Source organism: Vitis vinifera, chromosome 13 (genome assembly GCF_030704535.1).
Source record: "Vitis vinifera cultivar Pinot Noir 40024 chromosome 13, ASM3070453v1".
Taxonomy (NCBI): Eukaryota; Viridiplantae; Streptophyta; class Magnoliopsida; order Vitales; family Vitaceae; genus Vitis; species Vitis vinifera.
In genome coordinates, this window is record NC_081817.1 from 22,195,937 (window position 1) to 22,215,095 (window position 19,159).

At 40.3% G+C, this 19,159-nt stretch overlaps 1 protein-coding gene across 3 annotated transcripts in view; it reads right to left on the minus strand.

Annotated features, from left to right (window-relative positions):
* LOC100250474 (THO complex subunit 1) overlaps positions 1-17,357 on the minus strand; it is a 100,835-nt gene extending 83,478 nt beyond the window's left edge. For 2 of the 3 annotated variants that reach the window (XM_019224377.2, XM_010660778.3), the window contains exons 1-2: positions 16,579-16,663; positions 15,702-15,797 (exon numbers count right to left, since the gene is read on the minus strand). Coding sequence is in view for 1 of the 3 variants with exons in the window: in XM_010660775.3 (XP_010659077.1) it covers positions 15,702-15,776; positions 16,579-16,662; positions 16,853-16,855 (162 nt within the window). In the remaining 2 variants the exon portion in view is untranslated. Of the gene's footprint in view, positions 1-15,701; positions 15,798-16,578; positions 16,664-16,852; positions 16,920-17,222 lie in introns of those variants that run through there. The other variant, XM_010660775.3, reaches the window with a different exon arrangement.
* Positions 17,358-19,159: the final 1,802 nt, after the last annotated feature.

Consider the following 19,159-nt stretch of genomic DNA (forward strand, 5'->3'; position numbering starts at 1 on the left):
GTCAGTAGGGGTTGCTATAAAGGTAGCATACTTAAAGAACCTATCCACTACCACTATGATTGAACCGAAGCCCTCCGACTTAGGTAGCCCAATAATGAAGTCCATGGTGATGTTGTCCTAAGAAGCTCACCTCCTCCTTAGCAAATGAGCATTTATCCTTCTTTACATATAGCTCATTCTGCCTTAGGATCTTAAAGACTCTCCTTAGATGCTCCACGTGTTCCTCTAGGATGCAACTGTAGATGACTATGTTATCCAAGTATACCACCATGAACTTGTCTAGATAAGGATGGAAGATCTTGTTCATGAGTGTGCAGAACGTTGCTGGTGCATTGGTAAGACCGAAGGGCATCACTAAGAACTCGTATGAGCCATACCGGGTCATGCATGTAGGCTTCAACTCGTCCCCTTCCGCAATCCTCACTTGGTAGTAGCCCGATCTCAAGTCCAACTTAATGAAGTACCTTGCCCTACCAAGTTGATCAAATAGATCAGCAATGAGTGGTACTTGTTCTTTACCTTTACCTTATTGAGTGTCCGGTAGTCGATGCACATCCATAAGGACCCATCATGCTTCTTTTGAAACAAGGCCAGCACGCCATAGGGAGCTTTAGAAGGTTGGATGAATCCCGCGTCCAACAACTCCTTGAGTTGTCTCCTTAGCTCCTCCAGCTCGGGCGGTGACATCCTATATGGCCCCATAGCAGGGGACTTAGTTCCCAGTTCCAACTCGATCTTATGGTCTTCCTCCCTTCTAGGTGGGAGTCTCTTGAGCAACTCGGGCGGCATCACGTCCTTGAACTTATCAAGGACTCCCTTGATTTCCTTAGGCATGGGCTCCATCGACCCATCGTCCTTTTCCTCCTTAAGGGTGACTAAGTAGGTCACCTCCTTCCTCTTTAACCCCTTTTTAACTTGCATAGCCGATATCATGGGGGTTTTGTGCGAACCTTCAATGACCGTAGAGACCATGCATGGCTTCTCCTCTTCCAAGATAGCCATCGAGCATAGGAAGGGTAGTGGCACAGCCTTGACCTTCCTTATGAAGTCCATTCCCAATACCATCTTAAATTCATCCATGAGTGTCACTGTGAAGTCAACCCTTCCTTCCTATAAGCCAATGCGCATAGTCACCCCGCGTGCTACACCATGTGATGGCTTGGCGGTTGAATTAACTGCCTTGAGCCAACCTCCTTCCTTGGATGCTTAGAGCTCTAACCTCTTTGCCTCATCCTCCGAGACAAAGTTATGAGTGGCATCAATGTCCACCAGGGCCTCTACATACATTAGCCCTTTGCTTTGAGGTGTCTTAGGCACCGGCTTGGCCTTGAGGGCGTTTAGGAGTTGTAACGATCCCACATGAGCATCGCTCTCCCATAGTTGTGAAAAGCGCGCCTAGGCTCCGGGCGGCACGACGCCTCTTCACAAAGGCGCCGCTTAGGCATGCAAGGCGCTCGCCTCCGGCAAGGGGCGATGCAGTCCACAGGTGCCCCTCGATCCCCTACCTCTTTCTTCTCCTTCTCCTTCTTCTTCTCCTTCTCTTCTTCTCCAGCGCCAGGTTGCAGAGGGCAAAGAAAAGCCCTAATTTCTTTTTTTATTTTTTGGGACCAAAACGATGTTGTTTGGTCCCTGTTCTTTTAAAAGAGCAAGGTCAAAAACAACATCGTTTTAGAACTTTTTAAAATCAAAACGACGTCGTTTTGACTCTTTTATTTTAAAAAGAACAAGCCAAAACAACGCCGTTTTGGAGTCTGTTCCTTTAAAATAAAAAACAAGCCAAAACGACGTCGTTTTGGCCCTGTTTTCCCTTCCAGCCCCCTTTTCTGGTTGTTTTCAACCTGACAACTCTCCCAAATTTTGGCCTGGCCTTAGTTGTGCAGTGGAGAAGTGAAGAAGACGAAAAAGAGGAGGAAAAATAGAGGAAAAAAATGAGAAAAATAAAGGAAAGATATATGTAAATTAGGGTACGTCTCACTTCACTAAAGCTCGTGCCTTAGGTGTGTCTTGCGCCTCAGGCTCCAGGACTACTTTGCACCTATGTGCGCCTTGAGTCTTTTAAAACTATGCGCCCTCTTCTTTCTCCTCGATCATGGCATTTAGGGTTTTCCTCTTGGGGCAATCTCATGCCTAATGTGGACCATCACATAGGAAGCAATTGGTCCTAGGCATGAATTCCTTCCGCTTGTCCTTGCATTTGCCATCCTTGCCACTAGGGCCTTTGCTTGATCTTTCCTTAGGAGTGTAGCCCCGTGATCCCTTGTCTCCCCCACCTTTGGCATGATTACCCTTGGATTGTGGCTTGGGCTTGGAGGAGTCTCCCCTCTTATACTCCACCAAGGACTCCGCTACCGCCATGGTCGTGGCTAGGTCTTGGACACCACGTCGCCTCAACTCTTGCTCGGCCCAACTTTGTAGGTTGTCCATGAAGTTGAATAGTAGCTCCTCCTCGGACATGTTGGGAATCACAAGAATTAGCGTAGAGAATTCCTTAAGGTACTCACGGATCAAGCCCATGTGCTTGAGATGCTTCATATTTTTCCTTGCTAAGTACACCACATCCTCAGGGTAGAATTGCCTTTTGATCTCTCGCTTAAAGGCATCCCATGTGTCTATGGTGCAGGTCCCCTTTTCTATATCGACAAACCTCTGACGCCACCATAGAGTAGCATTATCGGTGAGGTAGAAGGTCGCGGTACGTACCTTAGTGGTTTCATCTATTAGTGCGATAGCCTCAAAGTACCTCTCCATGTGCCACAAGAAGTTGTCTAGTTCCTTAGCATCTCTCTTGCCACTGAACGTGTGTGGCTTTGGCACCTCCACCCTTGGTGCCTCATAAGTGGTCATAACCTGTGCTGACACTGCGGTCTTGTAAATGGTCAGCTCTTGTCGAACCTCTTGGTCTCGAGCCTCCATGTGTGCAGCCAAGGCCTCCACCCTTGACTCCATGCTAACAAACATGCTCATGACCTTGTCTTGCAAGGACATGAAATCCTCGTGTGACACTAGTTGAACTTGTGAGACAAGCACCCCCTCACAAAGGTCCTAGATCTGCTCCCTAAGATCCTCTAAGCTCTTCTCTATGCCTTGCTCAATCAAGTCCACCCCATCCCGAGTGTCTGCCATGGTTAGCTCCACCTTGGCTAACCTTGCCTCCATGTTGGCTAAGGCATCACGAGACTTATCCTTCTTGCCCTTGCCCCGTGCAGCAGGCTCAATCTCCCTCCCATAGGTTTGCTCACTAGTCTCATCCACATTGGAGCCTGACATGCTTCCTTCACTATGCCTGCTTCATAGCCGTGCTCTGATACCAACTGTCACGGACTTCATCTTTTCCTAAGCTCGTGCAGCACTTAGACAAGTCAAGATACTTAATCTTGCTAAGTCAACCTTACTCTCAATGTTTGGCTTGCTAGGTTGAGATGCACCCGACTTAGAAGCTTTAGAGGGCATAGTAGGCAACACTTAAAGAATGGAAGCTTTATTGCTTTCAAAGGAAGCTATACAATGCTTGAAAGCTCACTTGCTTGGTGCCTTAGCCAAATGAGGCCCTCACCTATTTTTAGGCACCAATGGAACTCTTTGGAACCTTGGAGGGTTCCTTACAATTCATGAATATTCTAGAACACCCTACACAATTCTATGTACAACCCTATGTACAAGAATATACAAGAGACTTCTGGAACTCTCTAGAAAGCCTTAGACTCTTCTCATGCCTTCTACCATAGTGTAGAGATGTGTGGACATCTCTAGACTTCTCTAGAAGCTTCCACACTCTTCCTACTAATTGCTTAGTGTAGATGGCTCCAGGAGTTACCAGAAGCTTCCCTCCTCCTATATAAGCCCATGGGGAGGGTCATTTGTGCATCCTGTGACAATTAGCTCTATTCCCATGGTGATTTCCATAACAGTACTTAACCCCATTTGGCCCAACATCCCCAAGAAACAACCTGAAAACAACCAAAGGGACTGCCCACCTAATCCCCTTGCCAGTTACATTACATACCTTCATGAGTAACCCATAGATAAGTAGCAATAAAGAAGTTCTTATCAACATAAGTCGTAACCCGGTATTGATGCTCTTTCCTAAAGTCCAAAACAAATTGAAGATAATAATTCCTAATGAGAAACATTATGGAAGCACCCTTGAGGACTTACAAGAGAAGTGGAATACTAATCCCAACGCATAGGCCTTAATTTGGAATATAGACAAGGATTAAAGTTCCTCTTGGAAGCTTACAGGGTTAAGACTCAATTCAAGTTCTTCTTGGAACCTTACACAGTTAAGTCTAGTCAAGATGAGCCATAATAAATGTTCATTTGAGAAAAAATAAGTTTAGTAATTTCCATGTTGGAATGGGCGAGATTTACAACTCATGGTCATATACAAAGTCTTCTTATTGTATTAGTAGTTTATTTTTTATCAAATTTTCTTCAACTTCTAAATTGAAATTTTCATTCCTATTTATTAAAAAAGTTTACTATAACTAGAACTGTTATTTTCCAATTATTAATACTTTTATCCATAGTATTTATAACCCAATCTTCAATTCCACTGGTTTTTTTTCAATAGGATCTTTGTCCATTGATTTACTTAGCCCACACCTATATTCTAACTTCTTGTAAGACAATATCAAATTGAACTACCATTTTTCTATAGAGCTTTCTTCCCTCCTGTTTACATTAAAATACAAAAGATGAATAGTTCGTTTCCTCCACAATAGCTTTCCATAACCCCACACCGTACCTATCTCTTACATCATAAGATCACCACCCACCTTCTTCCTCTCCATATTTTCCACTTTTAACCTATCTCCATAAGGTTCCTTTCTGATGCATAACACCAACTTCACTTGGCCAAAAAAGCCTTATCTAGCAAAGAAAAACTTTTAATGCCTAAACCCCCCTTTCTCTTCTTCGTTCAAATAGTTGATCACTTCGCTAGATGAATTTTTTTCTTTAAAGGCCCTCCTCCCTAGAGGAAGTTTCTTTGAATCTTCTCAAGCCTCGAACTCATTCTAACTGATCTTGGAATTAAAAACAATGATATGAAATATAGGTGTAAGGTAGAACATATGTTTCATATCAAAACAAGCCTCCCCCCCTTAGAAATATATTTTCTTTTCCACATCGATAGCCTTTTGTAAAACCACTCTTCCACTCTATCCTAAGTGGCTATTGAAGCTCCCAATGAAAGCCTCAAGTAAACACACAAAAGTTCTCCTAGCCTACATCCCTATTCATAGGTCAACTCCTCTGTATTGTCCACCCTTCCAACTAAAATCAACTTGCTCTTTTCAAAGTTAATTTTCAAACTTGATATAACTTTAAACCACATGAGCAACCAAACTTAAATGAACCATTTGATCTTAATTAGCCTCATAAAAAACAAAGGTATCATCTGCAAACAACAAATAAGACACCTTCTCCACCTCACCTCCTCTCCCACTCACCCTAAAACCTAACAAGTAGCCTCCTTCCTTTTCCCTCTTTAGCAAACAACTAAGGACCTCCATTACAATGACAAATAAGTAGGGGGAATAGATTTCCCCTCTCTCAATTCCTTGGAGCTTTGAAAAAATTTAGAAAAGGTGTCGTGTCATTAACAAAAATTGAGAATTTTACAATGAAAATGTACCATCTAATTTATCCTCTCCATTTCTACCTAAAAATCATCTTTTCAAGAACTATTACTAAGAGGTTCCAAGTAACACGGTCATAAGCCTATTCAATACCTAGTTTGCACATAATGTCTCATCCCTCACTTTTCAACACAGAGTCAACTGCCTTATTAGTTATCACCACTGCATCAAGAATTTGTCTTCCCTCTACAAAAACATTATGGAACTTGGAAACTACTTTTCCCACCACCCGCTGCAATCTCTTTGCCAACACTTTAGCAAGAATTTTATATAAACCTCCCACCAAGCTAATAGGTCTAAAGTCCTTCAGATCCTATGCTCCCTCATTTTTGGGGATTAATACCAAGAAAGTAGCATTGAGACTTTTCTCAAACCTCCCTCGTTCAAAAAACAATTTGAAAAACCTCGTCACCTTATTTTTCACAAAATCCCAATTGCAATTCAATTGAGAACCCATTCAAACCTGGGTTTTTGTTCCCATTCAACTCCAACAAAGCACTAAACACCCAATCGATGCCCATTAAGAGTATTGAAAGCCACCCAATCAATGCTAGGTCTCTACTCTTCTAGATTAGACAAAAGGTTGTGAAAGGTCAATGTCCTCCTTCCTTTATATCATTATCCTTAAATAGCCATGCCCCATTAACCTTCACTTCGGCCGAAAAATTCCTTCTCCTATGAGCATTGGCTATTTGTGGAAGAATTTAGTTCTACTAAAATCTCCCTAGATTTTCTACTTCTACGAAGCTTCTTTGAAAAGGGCCCATTTGCAAAACTCTTCCCTTGTTGTGCTTCTCGCTTCCTCTTCTTCTTGAGAAAAGACCCCCTCTCTCTCCTTAGAATCTTAAAATCCCACCAAATTTAAGGTCATCTTCTTCCTAATTGAAACATTGTCAACAACCTCTTTGTTTCAAAATTTTCAAGTCTTATTTCAAAGCTTTCAACTTTGCTACCGAAACGAAAAGGAGATACACTAAAATCATACCCCATCCACCACCCTTTAAGCAATTCTTTGATACCCTCCCCCTTTAACCACATATTTTCCTCTCCTCATCCCATCCCCATCTAGCAAAACAGGCACATGATCTAGAACAAGCTTCAACAAAGTGCTCTAAACCACCCCACTAAAATGGATTTCCCATCTCTCAACCACTAAAAACAAGTCTAATCTCAATAAGGACTGATAACTCGGTTCCCCACACTTAAGCCCCTAACAATGGAAGATCCTGCAACTCCAACTCTTCAATCACCTTCGGGAACCTTCTCATAACCGAAGACAATCTAAATGTGTTTTTCTATGTCATATACAACAATATAGTTCATACATTTAAACATCGGGGAAATGAGATGAGAGGGGGAAAGAGGTGGTTTGCGATTGAGTCGAAGACGTTTGAGGTTTCAGTAGAGGAAGCCAGAGGGAAGAAACGAGGTACCATTGTGGAAAGGAGTAGAGGTTTATCCTCTTGGATCAGATTTAGGGTGACAAGTTTGAGAAATTTTCTTGAAGGTCTTGAAGAATGCTGCAGGGAGGAAAGGAAAGGAAGGTTAGCAAAAGTGTGGGAGGAAGAGGGTAGAAAGTTTAAAGTGGAAAGACACGAAAATGGGGCAGGGAGATACTTTCTCTGTTATGGTATTGATGTGGAGTCTAAGAGGTTTTGTTTAGTGGTCCCGAAGGTAAGGCTTTACCAGGAGGTTGGGCTTTGTTTGCTGAGAAACTACAGGATTTAGGGGTAGTAACGCAAGAGGAAGTAAAGTTGAAAGAAGCCTCAAGAGGTGAGTCAAAATTGAAAGGGGTGTTAATAGAAAATAAGGAAGAAAACTGCATTGAAAAGAAGGCGGTGGGTGAGAAGAAGTCTTTTACGGATGTGACCAAGGAGCCGGCTGGAAAGCAAGGAGATGCTTTATGGCTTCAAGTTGGAGGGAGAGGATTAAGGAATAGGGAGAAGGGACTGGGCAGGTGCCTTGTTGGTAGTTGGGGTATCGGGTCAGTGGGGAAACCGGAGTTGCAGACGTTTAGAAAATGGGGGGAGCACGTTTGGAACTTAAGAAAAGGATTGAGAGTGCTGAGTATGGGAGGACCTCTCATGATGCTGGAGTTCGAAGATGAAGAAGAGGCAGAGAGAACACTAAAGAGGGGGACGCGAAAATTTAAGGACAAAGTGTTGCATTTAGAGAGATGGAGCGTGGAGGCAGGCTGCTTAAAGGCAGGAAGCCAAACAAAAGATGTCGGGGTAAGAGTGGTGGGACTCCCGTTTCATTGCTGGAGTGAAGAAATTTTTAAGAGAATAGGAGATTGTTGCGGAGGCTTTGTTGAGGTGGATGGAGAAACAAAGAACTACTCTTAGCTCCAGTAGGCCATAATTTTGGTGAAGAACAGGGGGAATTTTTTTCCGGGAACTATGCATTTAGCGGTTGATGAATACTGCTATGCATTACAGCTGTGGTAGGAGAGGCTGCCATGGTTATCTAAGGTGGTGTCGATGAAGAAGATGAAGGGGGGAGAGAAGGAGAAGGCAAGGGAAGAAAGGGAAGTGGGCTCACGCACGGAGAGTAGCAGTAGCAAAGGAAAGGAAATGTGGCGTGTTGCAGAGGTTGTGGGGGCAGATTCAGTCAGAAAAGCTGGAGGGGAAGAAAAACTTGATGGAGACGGGACGGTTGGTACAGCTGAAACTTTTTCAGCTTTGGGGAAGAAGAATGGTGGTAAAGCGAAAGGAGAGGTGGGCTTAAGTGAAGGGGTTATTAGGCCTGATCAGTGTAAGTCCATGCTTGAAGTCTCTCAAGTCCATATGGATTGGGCTTTAAAAGTGAGGGAGAAGCTAAGTGGGCCACGGACTACTGGGAAAAGGGGCAGTCCAACGGAGGGTCGGGGCGGGCCTATAGTGATGGCCATTCAAGCCCTCCTTGTTTTGGGCCGGATGGGGTAGATTGCAAGCCCAGTCTGGGTCTTTCAGAGGAACAACCAAGTGAAGCTTAGTGGGCTTGCCATTCTTTTAAGCCCACAAAGGAAAGTCGTTTAAAAGAAGCTAGGGCTTATTTCGGTCGGCCGCTCTCAATAAACTGGTTCGAAGTGCAGCTCCTGCCTGGCGAGATGGCTGGTGCAGCGGAGAGAAGTGAGAATGGAAGGGCTTCGTTTACGGACGAGTGGTTGATGGAGGAAAATGCCAGGTATTCCACTCTTAAGCCTTCTGCGGTTTGCTTGTGGGGGGGACGGGTCTCTTCTTCATCTACTTTCTCGGGGGGGGGGAGGGGGTTGTGATGGCAATGGAGGAAAGATGTGATATTGGCACTGTGGTGAAGGAAAGTGAAGGGAGGTTAAACTTTACTCCGTTGAGAGTGTGTCCGGCGGAAGAAAGGGACGATCAGATGGGAGCGGGTATTTCTTTTTTGGTGGAAGAGGGGAGGGACGACAAGGCTGAGAAAGAAGATGATGACGAGGAGTCTTGGAGGTATAGTTGTCTGGCAAGATTTTGTCAGTGCTTGGGAATGCCTACGGAGGGCTTTGAAAGAGAGATCTTGAAACTCCTCAACAGAATTAGGGAAAGAAGGGATGTTTCTGAGAGGATCACCGGAAAAAAGAGGAAAGGCCAGAGACTATCGAAATTTGACTGGGAGTTAAAGAAACTAGAGTGGTCGGTGAATTATGGTGGAATAGAAGGGGATCGGGGCCATCAAGAGGTTGTTAGATGAAGCTAAGAATCCTGTCGTGGAATGTAAGGGGAGCAAACAATAGGGAAAAGAGAAAATTAATAAAGGAGGTGATTAAATCACAGAAGGTTAACTTAGTGTGTCTCTAAGAAACAAAAATCAAAGAGATGTCGAATGGTTTGGTCAAAAGCCTCAGGGTTGGAAGATGCTTGGAGTGGGGTGTTTTAAATTCCAGGGAGGCGGCTGGGGGGGTTTTGGTGTTTTGGGATAACAGGGTATTGCAATTAGAGGAGATGGAGGTGGGCAAATTTACTGTTTCTTGCCGATTTAAGAACTGTGAGGATGGTTTCTGTTGGTGTTTCTCAGGAGTTTATGGGCCCACAGTGAAAGCTGAGAGAAAAGAACTTTGGAGTGAGTTGGGGGCAATTAGAGGGATATGGAATGAACCTTGGTGCGTAGCAGGAGATTTCAACATGATCAGATTCCCCTATGAGAGGAGTAGAGGGGGTCGATTGTCCTAGGAGATGAGATTTTCAAAGGTGGTCGAGGAGCTAGATTTAAGGGACTTGCCTCTTCAAGGGGGGAGTTTCACGTGGTGTGGAGGTCTCAATAATCGATCAAAGTCAAGAATTGATCGATTCCTTATTTCTGACGAGTGGGAATCTCATTTCCAAGGAGCGGTCTAAACTGTTTTGGCTAGGCCGGTTTCTAATCATGCCCCAGTCCTTCTGGATGGGGGAGGAATGAGGAGAGGACCCACGCCTTTTAGATTTGAGAATATGTGGCTGAAAAGTGAGGGCTTTAAAGAGGTGCTAAAACAGTGGTGGGAGGGGATTCAAGTGAGCGGATCAGCTAGTTTCATTTTGACTGAAAAATTGAAGGCTTTAAAACCTTTGTTAAGAAGTTGGAATAAAGAGGTGTTTGGTCAGATTGACTGCGAGAAGCAAAAAGCGTGGATTTTAATAGCTTATTGGGACAAGGAAGAGAGGGTTCGTTCTCTGTCAATGGAAGAAGAAGAGGCAAGGGAGTTATATAAGAAGTGGGCTTTATTGGAAGAAGTCTCATGGAGGCAAAAGTCCAGGGAAATCTGGCTGAAAGAGGGGGACAAAAACACCAAGTTTTTTCATAAAATAGCAAATGCTCACAAAAGGAGGAATCAGCTGAATAGAATAAAGGTGAATGGGAGGTGTTTAACTGAGGAAAGTGAAATCAAAGAGGAGATTGGTAGAAATTTTCAAGAGCTGTTGACAGATCCAGGTGAATGGAAGTCTAGTATAGATGGGTTAATTTTTGAAAGGCTGGAAGTGGGGGATGTGAAGAGGGAGAAGCCCTTTTCAGAGGAGGAGGTTTTTGAGGCGCTGGCAGACTGTTGTGGAGAAAAAGTACCACAGTCGGATGGCTTCTCAATGGCCTTTTGGCAGTTTGCGTGGGACTTTGTGAAGGAGGAAGTTATGAATTTCTTTAGACAGTTTCATGAGACGGGGAGATTTGTAAGAAGCTTGGATGCAACTTTCTTAGTTTTGATTCCTAAGAAAGGGGGGGCTGAGGACTTGAAGGACTTTAGGCCAATATGTTTGGTGGGAGGGCTTTACAAATGGTTGGCTAAGGTTTTGGCTAACAGGTTAAAATGAGTGTTAGCCAAAGTGATATCTTTGTCTCAAAATGCTTTTGTGGAGGGGCGGCAAATTATGGACGCAGTTCTGATCGCAAATGAAGCAATAGATTCAATTCTGAAAAGTAATAATGGGGCAATTTTATGCAAATTAGATATCGAGAAAGCCTATGATCATGTGGATTGGTCATTTCTATTAGCGGTGTTGGGGAAAATGGGATTTGGAGGAAGGTGGTGTAGTTGGATAAAGTGGTGTTTATCCACTGTCAGTTTTTCGGTCTTGGTGAATGGCAGTCCAACGGGTTTTTTCCAGGGCTCAAGGGGCTTAACGCAAGGAGACCCCCTTTCGCCTTATCTATTCGTAATAGTGATGGAGGCTTTTAGCTGTTTGATGAAAAGAGCAGTTGTTGGAGGTTTTTTGACGCCTTGTATTGTGCAAGGAAGAAGGGGTGAAGGGGTCCAGATTACACATTTATTGTTTGCTGATGACACGTTGGTGTTTTGTGAAGCTAAAGAGGATCAGTTGACACACTTGTGCTGGCTGTTAATGTGGTTTGAGGCTTTGTCAGGGTTAAAAGTGAATATGGAAAAAAGTGAACTGATCCCAATTGGTAGAGTTGAAAATGTGGGAGAGTTTGCGGCTGAATATGGATATAAAGTGGGAAATTTACCCTCCACCTATTTAGGAATGCCTTTGGGTGCCCCTTTCAAATCTATCGGTGTATGGGATGGAATAGAGGAAAGATTCAGAAAGAGATTGGCTATGTGGAAGCGTCAATACATCTCAAAATGAGGAAGGATTACTTTAATTCGGAGTACTCTGTCCAACCTTCCGATCTATTTCATGTCCATCTTCCATTTACCTAGGGCGGTTAGAATGAGGTTGGAAAAAATACAAAGGAATTTTCTGTGGGGAGGTGGCTCTCTTGAGCAAAAACCTCACTTAGTAAGGTGGTCGATTGTGTGTGAAGACAAAAGTAAAGGAGGCTTGGGGGTCAAGAGCCTTGGTTTGTTCAATAAGGCTCTCTTGGGCAAATGGTCTTGGCACTTTGCTAACGAAAAAAAGGCTCTTTGGAATCAGGTGATCAGAAGGAAGTACGGGGAGGAAATTGGAGGATGGAGATCTAGTGAGATAAGGGAGGCTTATGGAGTTGGCTTGTGGAAAGCTATAAATAAGGTGGGACAGCTTGTAACCCCATTTTTTGGCTTTGAGGTGGGGGATGGTAAGAATGTGAGGTTTTGGAAAGATAAGTGGTGTGGTACCAGCCCTTTATGTGAGGCTTTCCCTTCTCTTTTTTCATTAGCAACGTCAAAAGAGGCTTGGGTAAATGAAGTTTGGACAGCCGAGAGGGATAGGAGGGGAAGTTGGACTCCTACTTTCAATAAGTCGTTTAATGATTGGGAGATGGAAGAAATGGGAAGGTTACTTGGTTATTTAGAAGGGAAGATGGTGAGGGTGGATGAGGAGGACAGAGTGAGTTGGGTGAAATCAAAGGACGGGGTTTTTTCGATAAAGTCCTTGTATAAGGCACTGCAGTCGGCTTCTTCACCTTTGTTCCCTTCAAAGATTATTTGGAGGTCATGTGCTCAGCCAAGATTATCTTCTTTGTGTGGGAGGCTTTGTGGGGTAGAGTTTTGACTCTGGATCGGTTGCAAAAGAAGGGTTGGGTTTTGGCAAATAGGTGTTTTATTTGTCAAAAGTGTGGGGAGTCGATTGACCACCTTCTCCTTCATTGTGAAAGAACAAGGGAGGTGTGGACTTTGCTCCTCTCTTTCTTTGGAGTTTCTTGGGTTTTTCCGCGTTCGGTGAAGGAAACTCTCATAGGTTGGAGAGGCTCCTTTGTGGGCAAGAAGAGGAAGGTGGCGTGGCTTTTGGGGCCGTTATGCTTGTTTTGGGTTATTTGGAAGACTAGGAATTCAATTGCTTTTGAGGACGGTGTGTTGTCCATCCAAAAGCTGAAAATTTCTTTTGTGTATTTACTTTGGTAGGAAACCAAATTGTGGATAAAAGATGGGCCTTCGACCTTAATAGATTTTATTGAATGAGTGTGTATACGATAAAGGAGAGGGTTTTTTTGTGCTTTCTTATTGGTTTGGGTTCTTTTGTAAGGGGGTGAGTTGTTCTTCTCTGTATCTATTTGAGTCGCTTCTTTAGCGCCTCTTTTGCAATACACATATTTTCTTACTGATCAAAAAAAAAAAAAACTGAAGACAATCTATTACCTTTGTTGCATTCTTTTTGGAATCTTACTACATTAAAATCACATAAAATGCACCAAGGGTCATCCCACAAGCCTTTATGGCCCCCAACTTTGCCTAAAACCCTCTCTTTCCCTCCTCAAGATGGGCCTATACACCCTTATAAACACCCAAACAAAGCCATCCTCGCAATTTTTGAATCGACATGAAATCAAATATTCACCCTCTTCCCTACCCACAAGCTCCAACACCTTATTATCCCAAAACACTAGCACCCCACCAAAGGCTCCCCTTACACCCACAACTCCCTATTCCAAAAATCTTCCCAGCCCTAAACTCCTCAAAAGCTCCCTCGACATTTCCTAAATTTTTGTTTCCTATAAGCAAACTAAATCAACTTTCTACATACAAATCACATACATGATTATCTTTCTCTTATCACTATCCTTAGCCCCCCTCACATGTTAAGAAATAATTCTCAACTTCATTTGCAAATTGAAGTTGATCCCAGCCTTCCTTGCCACAACCAGCCCCACTACCTGAAAAACCCTTGAATTTCACAATGCACTCTACTCTCTTCAACTCTCTTTTAAATTTTGAAATTATAATATTCAAATGCCAAACAATAATGAGACCTATGAAAAAAAAAAAAAAAGCCAAACAATAATGAGCGAAAATTTTTACTAAAAAGAAGACTGATATTCAAATACCTATCTTCTTACATCATTTTCCACCCAACTCAAAGTAGCACATCATAATAATGGTAAGTAGGGACGAAGTATCTCAAGGAATTTCCATCAAAGAGGCGCATCATCATACCACCCAAGCTAACTCCACCAAGCCTTACTCCCAACAACTTGGAATTGGCAATATAAATCTTATTTCACCATTCAACTCCATTTAGAGCTATACCTTCACAGATCATGGACAAACATGCTTTTTCTACTACATTGACCTTCATCTTCTTTGGCCTTCTTTTCAACCTTTTGTTGCCTTCAACTGGAACTATGTCATTCCTCCTATCCTCCATATTGGTGAACCCATTGGTCTTCAATGCACCATCACCATTAACATATCATTCCAAAACTTAATTGAATTTCTACAAGCCACCCTGAGTTCTACACCTTTTTTAAAAGTAAGGCTCCTCATTTATAGCCCCACAGAGGCCACAACCAGCAGAGCACTCACTACCTTGGGATTTCATCCACTATAAGCAACTCCTTATTTTGTGGCAATTACTCTCCAAAGTGTCTCCTAAACAAACCCCTGTAACTATCCCCTAAAGAATGCCAAAATTTAATATTGACCAGTACAAGACTCTTAAAAATCAAACTGCAGATTTCCCTTACACTGCAGCAACACACTTGCTCCCTTCATTTTGGACCTTGATGGATTTGGTCAATATCACTGGGCCCCAATTTTACCATGGTATTTCCCCAATCAATTCCTGCATTCTTCAAACTATTATAAATCCCAAACAATCCACAACAATAACTTCATCATGGACATCAAAGTACAATATCCAATCATATTTGAAGTTCAGAACCAAAGAAACTCTTATTAGGTGCAGTAAAGTTCATCAGCATTCTCTATTCAAAATCATCTTCTAGGGGAAAAAGTTGGAACTTGGAAGGAGGTAAGGTGGGGAGGGGAAAAGAATAGTTGTTTCCTTCTCAGCTAAAGCCAAATATCAAACTATCACTCATGCCACTTGAAAGTTTTCAGGGCCATGGCTCTCTTTGGATGATTGAAATTGACTGGGCAACCAACTCCAATATATTGTGACTCACCTGAATCCAATTTTTTCAAAACATGCCCAACTGCAACTCATTCTGCCTCCCATTTGCATGAAAGGATATAAGGCATATCAAAGTAAAAACGTTACTTCATAAAAAGATGACATAACTTATGGCCACTTCATTTCCACTGATTTGAAGAAGATCAAACTACAAATCATACCACTTGCAAGTTGTCTAGGTCATTCTCTCTTTGGAAAATTGAATTTTACTGACCACAGTAACTCCAATATATGCTGACTCACCCAAATGCAATTTTTATACCTATCTGCAACTCATTCTGCCTCTCTTCAATTTAAAATTACATGGCAATAAGTTTTCATGAAAAAACTGAAGCATGTAAAGGAAAAAAATGTTACTTCTCACAAAGATGACATCCAAACTTATGGCCGTATAATTTCTACTGACTTGCAGCCGAATGGGATCTTTAGCAAAGCACCAAGCAAGGCAAGCATGTTAGTATGCAAGCATTACATCAATGCAGCTGTAAACAAGTACAATTTTATACATAACTAAATTGTTATGGTATGTATTACATAATTTAGATGGTGCATCTGAATGGTAGTACGCTTCTTTGCTGCCTTAGTGTTTGTTTCCTTCCAATGAAATAATGACTCAAAGAAAATGGATAAGAAGAGCAAATTTACTTAGAATCATGACCATTCAGGATTGATTTTCTTTCATATGATATTCCATTGTACTTGTTCATGAATCAATGACAATGAAATATGTTACACTTGAATGCAAAAGCAAAAGTGTAATGAAAATAAACCGTAAAATTCTATGGGCCAGTATGGTAATATTACATACCACCAGTTCCTGAAGTAATTTCCGAAGAATATTTTCTAACAATTGATTCTCATCTTGAGCTAGTTTTGTTTGCTTCTGTCGAGAAAGTCAATTCACCTGGTCAGATCAAACTAAACAAGATGACTCCATATAAAGAACATGCAAAATAAAGAAACTAAGCATGTTGTACTGGTTTGTTATAGTCATTGTTTTAGTCGGAATGCATATCATCATAAACCCAAAAATGGAAGATTTGCATATACTAAAATGTCAAGAAATTAATGCTACCAAATGTAACTGCCATAGTTTTTCTTCCAGTATATATATATATATATATTCTTATTTGAATATCAAAGAAAAATCCATCTGACGATCAATCTCAGACATAAAAGTGGAGAACTTTGACTAGCAAGCCAAAGAGGAACAATGTAATTGGGGTTTCTTCCAAAGGCCACTATGGGATCCAGAATGGGGCTCTTTTCAGAATTATGACCCCCCTAAACCCATATTGAGGAAGGACTCAATCCCATCAAACCTCCCCGAAACCTTGTCAGCAAGCTACCATGACACCCTCTAATGAATGAAGTTATTTAGCATGTCAATGCTATAAACCCAAGGTTTAAGCTCCAACTTTTCCGAAAAAAAATTCCGATCATTCACAGAACTGGACTTAAACCAAGGTTATCAGGAAAGTCTAGAAAAGTGCAAAAGTACGGGCATAAAGAATTTCAAATTTTACATTCAAGTTGAACAAAGAAGCAAACCATCCATATGTGCAGATCGCCAGAAACATGGAAGGGAAAATATATATATATATATATATATATATATATATATATATATATATATATATATATATATATATATCATTTCAAAGAGAAGGATTTGGGGCAAGTACCTGAGGTTTTATGGCCTCTTGCACTACCTGGAGAGCAAAACTTTCCGGTGGCCCAGGTTTCAGTAAGGCCTGCTTGAATATTTCCTGAGAAGAATACACAAATGCTAACACGATTACATAAACAGAAAAACCAAAGAGAAACAAATTAATAAAAGAAAATAAACCACGACATTATCACAATGGCATATCAAAAGTAAATCAGCAAGACACAAAGCTACAAAATGCCACCAAAGAGAACCACCAAAATGAAACAGTTTATATTGAAAGGACTTACCATGTCAAAGATTCAACCACAACGTCGAATAAATCACCAACTATCAGACGACAAAAATTCCAGAGCCCTGAATTTCCAAAGCTAAAAATGTCATGAGAAAAAATTCGACCTATCTGGTATCATTTTCAAACCGCGGAAAAGAAAAGGGAAAATAAAATAAAATTGCATTTTTTGCTCTTCTGTTTACTAGTTAAAAATCAAATCACTAGAGGAATTGCACAGCATTCAATGGAAGTTGAAATGAAGACGAGAAGCTAGAAGGCTTAATCTTTCTTGTTCTTATCCTGTCTTTCGTTTTCCTAGGGTTTCTGAGCAACCAAGCGGAGCAGGAAATTTGAGTAAAGAAAGAGGAGGGTAAGGATGAGAACACCTTTTCTCCGGCGCAGGTCATGGACCAGTTGCAGAAGGTACCATCCAGCTTGAAGTGAGGAGGGAGACAAAGGTTAACCGAACTAAACGACGTCGTCGAGCTTCAGTCCCTAATTTTACATGAAAATGAAAATAACTAAAATAGAAAACACATCAGCATTTTTTTTTTATAACTATTTTAATATTTTCCATAAAGGAATTAATTATTATTAATTATTTAATAAAAATTATAAAAAAAATTAATTTAGAAAAAATAAAACAAAATTTTTAAAATTTTAAGCATTTTTAAGTATTTATATTTAAAAAATATTATACTATCATGACAACTCTATAAAAATAAAAAAACTAGATATCAAATTAAAAGTAATTAATTTTTTTTATTGTTTAATAAATAAAAATATATTATTATGTGTAGAGCGGGTGAGTACGGTCTAAAATTTCCTAAATTTTAAGATTATTAATAAACAAGCATATGTTATTATTTGTCTTACAAGCTTTTTTTCTTAAAATTTTAAGAAATTAAAAACATTATTAATCTTGTTTAAATAGAATTTCTTAGACACAATATTTCCTAAACTTTTTAAAAATCTAAAATAATAATTTTATTCCAATGAGACTTCTAACTTTTATCAAATTAAAATAAAAAGAAATTATATTTCAATCACAATATTCTAAAAAAATATTAAAGTTAGGTATGAAAATAGGGACATTTATAAAAGGAAAAAATGGGTTTTTACTCACTAATTTAAAACAATATAGAAAAAAGAACCAAAAATTATAAACACCAAAAAATGAGTAGACCTTGTTATAATTGAGAATTTGTTGCGTCGTGTAAATTTATGGATGATCATTCGTGATAATGTAAATCTCTTTATGACTATATAAAAGGGGAAGACCTTTAATGAATTTTCCTTCAATTTCCTCCATGACATTATATTTCCTTTTTTCTCATTTTCTTTTCCTTCCACTTGATTTTCTACGATACGTTATCAACACAATAGGAGAGCACTCGGATATAATAGAGGAGCACGCAACAAGACTATATCAAGGTCTAGAATCCCATGTATTTTCAAAAACTTCTATATGATAAGAAATATGGATCTTCCTAATTACACAACACATAATGAAGATATAGGACTTGTGGATTGTGCAACAACACATACAATTCTTTGAGATAAAAATTATTTTTCAAACTTAACATTTCCACTGATCAATGTAAATACAATATCAGGTTTTGTAAACTTGATTCAAGGCTTTAAAAGAGTCATTATTATATTACTTGGTGGAATCAAATTTACCATTGATGATGCATTATATTCTGCTAAATCCAAAGGAAATTTTCTTAGTTTCAAAGATATTAGTTGAAATAGATATCATATTAAAACTATGAAAATATAAAATATCTCTATATTACTTCATTTATTTTTTGACAAAAGCATCTATTAGAGAAGGTCCCTAATTTTTCTTTTTTTTATAGGTTGACCATTAGATCTATTGAAGTATATGTTGTCATGAACCAAAAGTTATATGACCTAAATACCTCTATGCTTTGACATGAATGACTAGGTCACCTAGGATCATCCATGATTCAGCGTATCATTAACAACTCTCATGGGCACCCTTTAAAGAACCCAGAGATTCTTTTGCCCAATGATTACAATTGTGTTACATGTTCACAAGGTAAATTGATTATCAAACTTTCTATTACCAAAGTTGTTTTAGAATTCACAACCTTTTTAGAAAGAATTTGTGGGAATATATGTGGCCTCATTCATCCTCCATGTAGACAATTTTAGTATTTTATAGTTTTAATAAATGTCTCTACTAAGTGGTCACATGTTTCTTTTCTTTCTATTCATAATGTCGCCTTTGCAAGGCTACTTTCTCAAATCATTCGTTTAAGAGCACAATTTCCATATTACTTTATCAATAAAATTC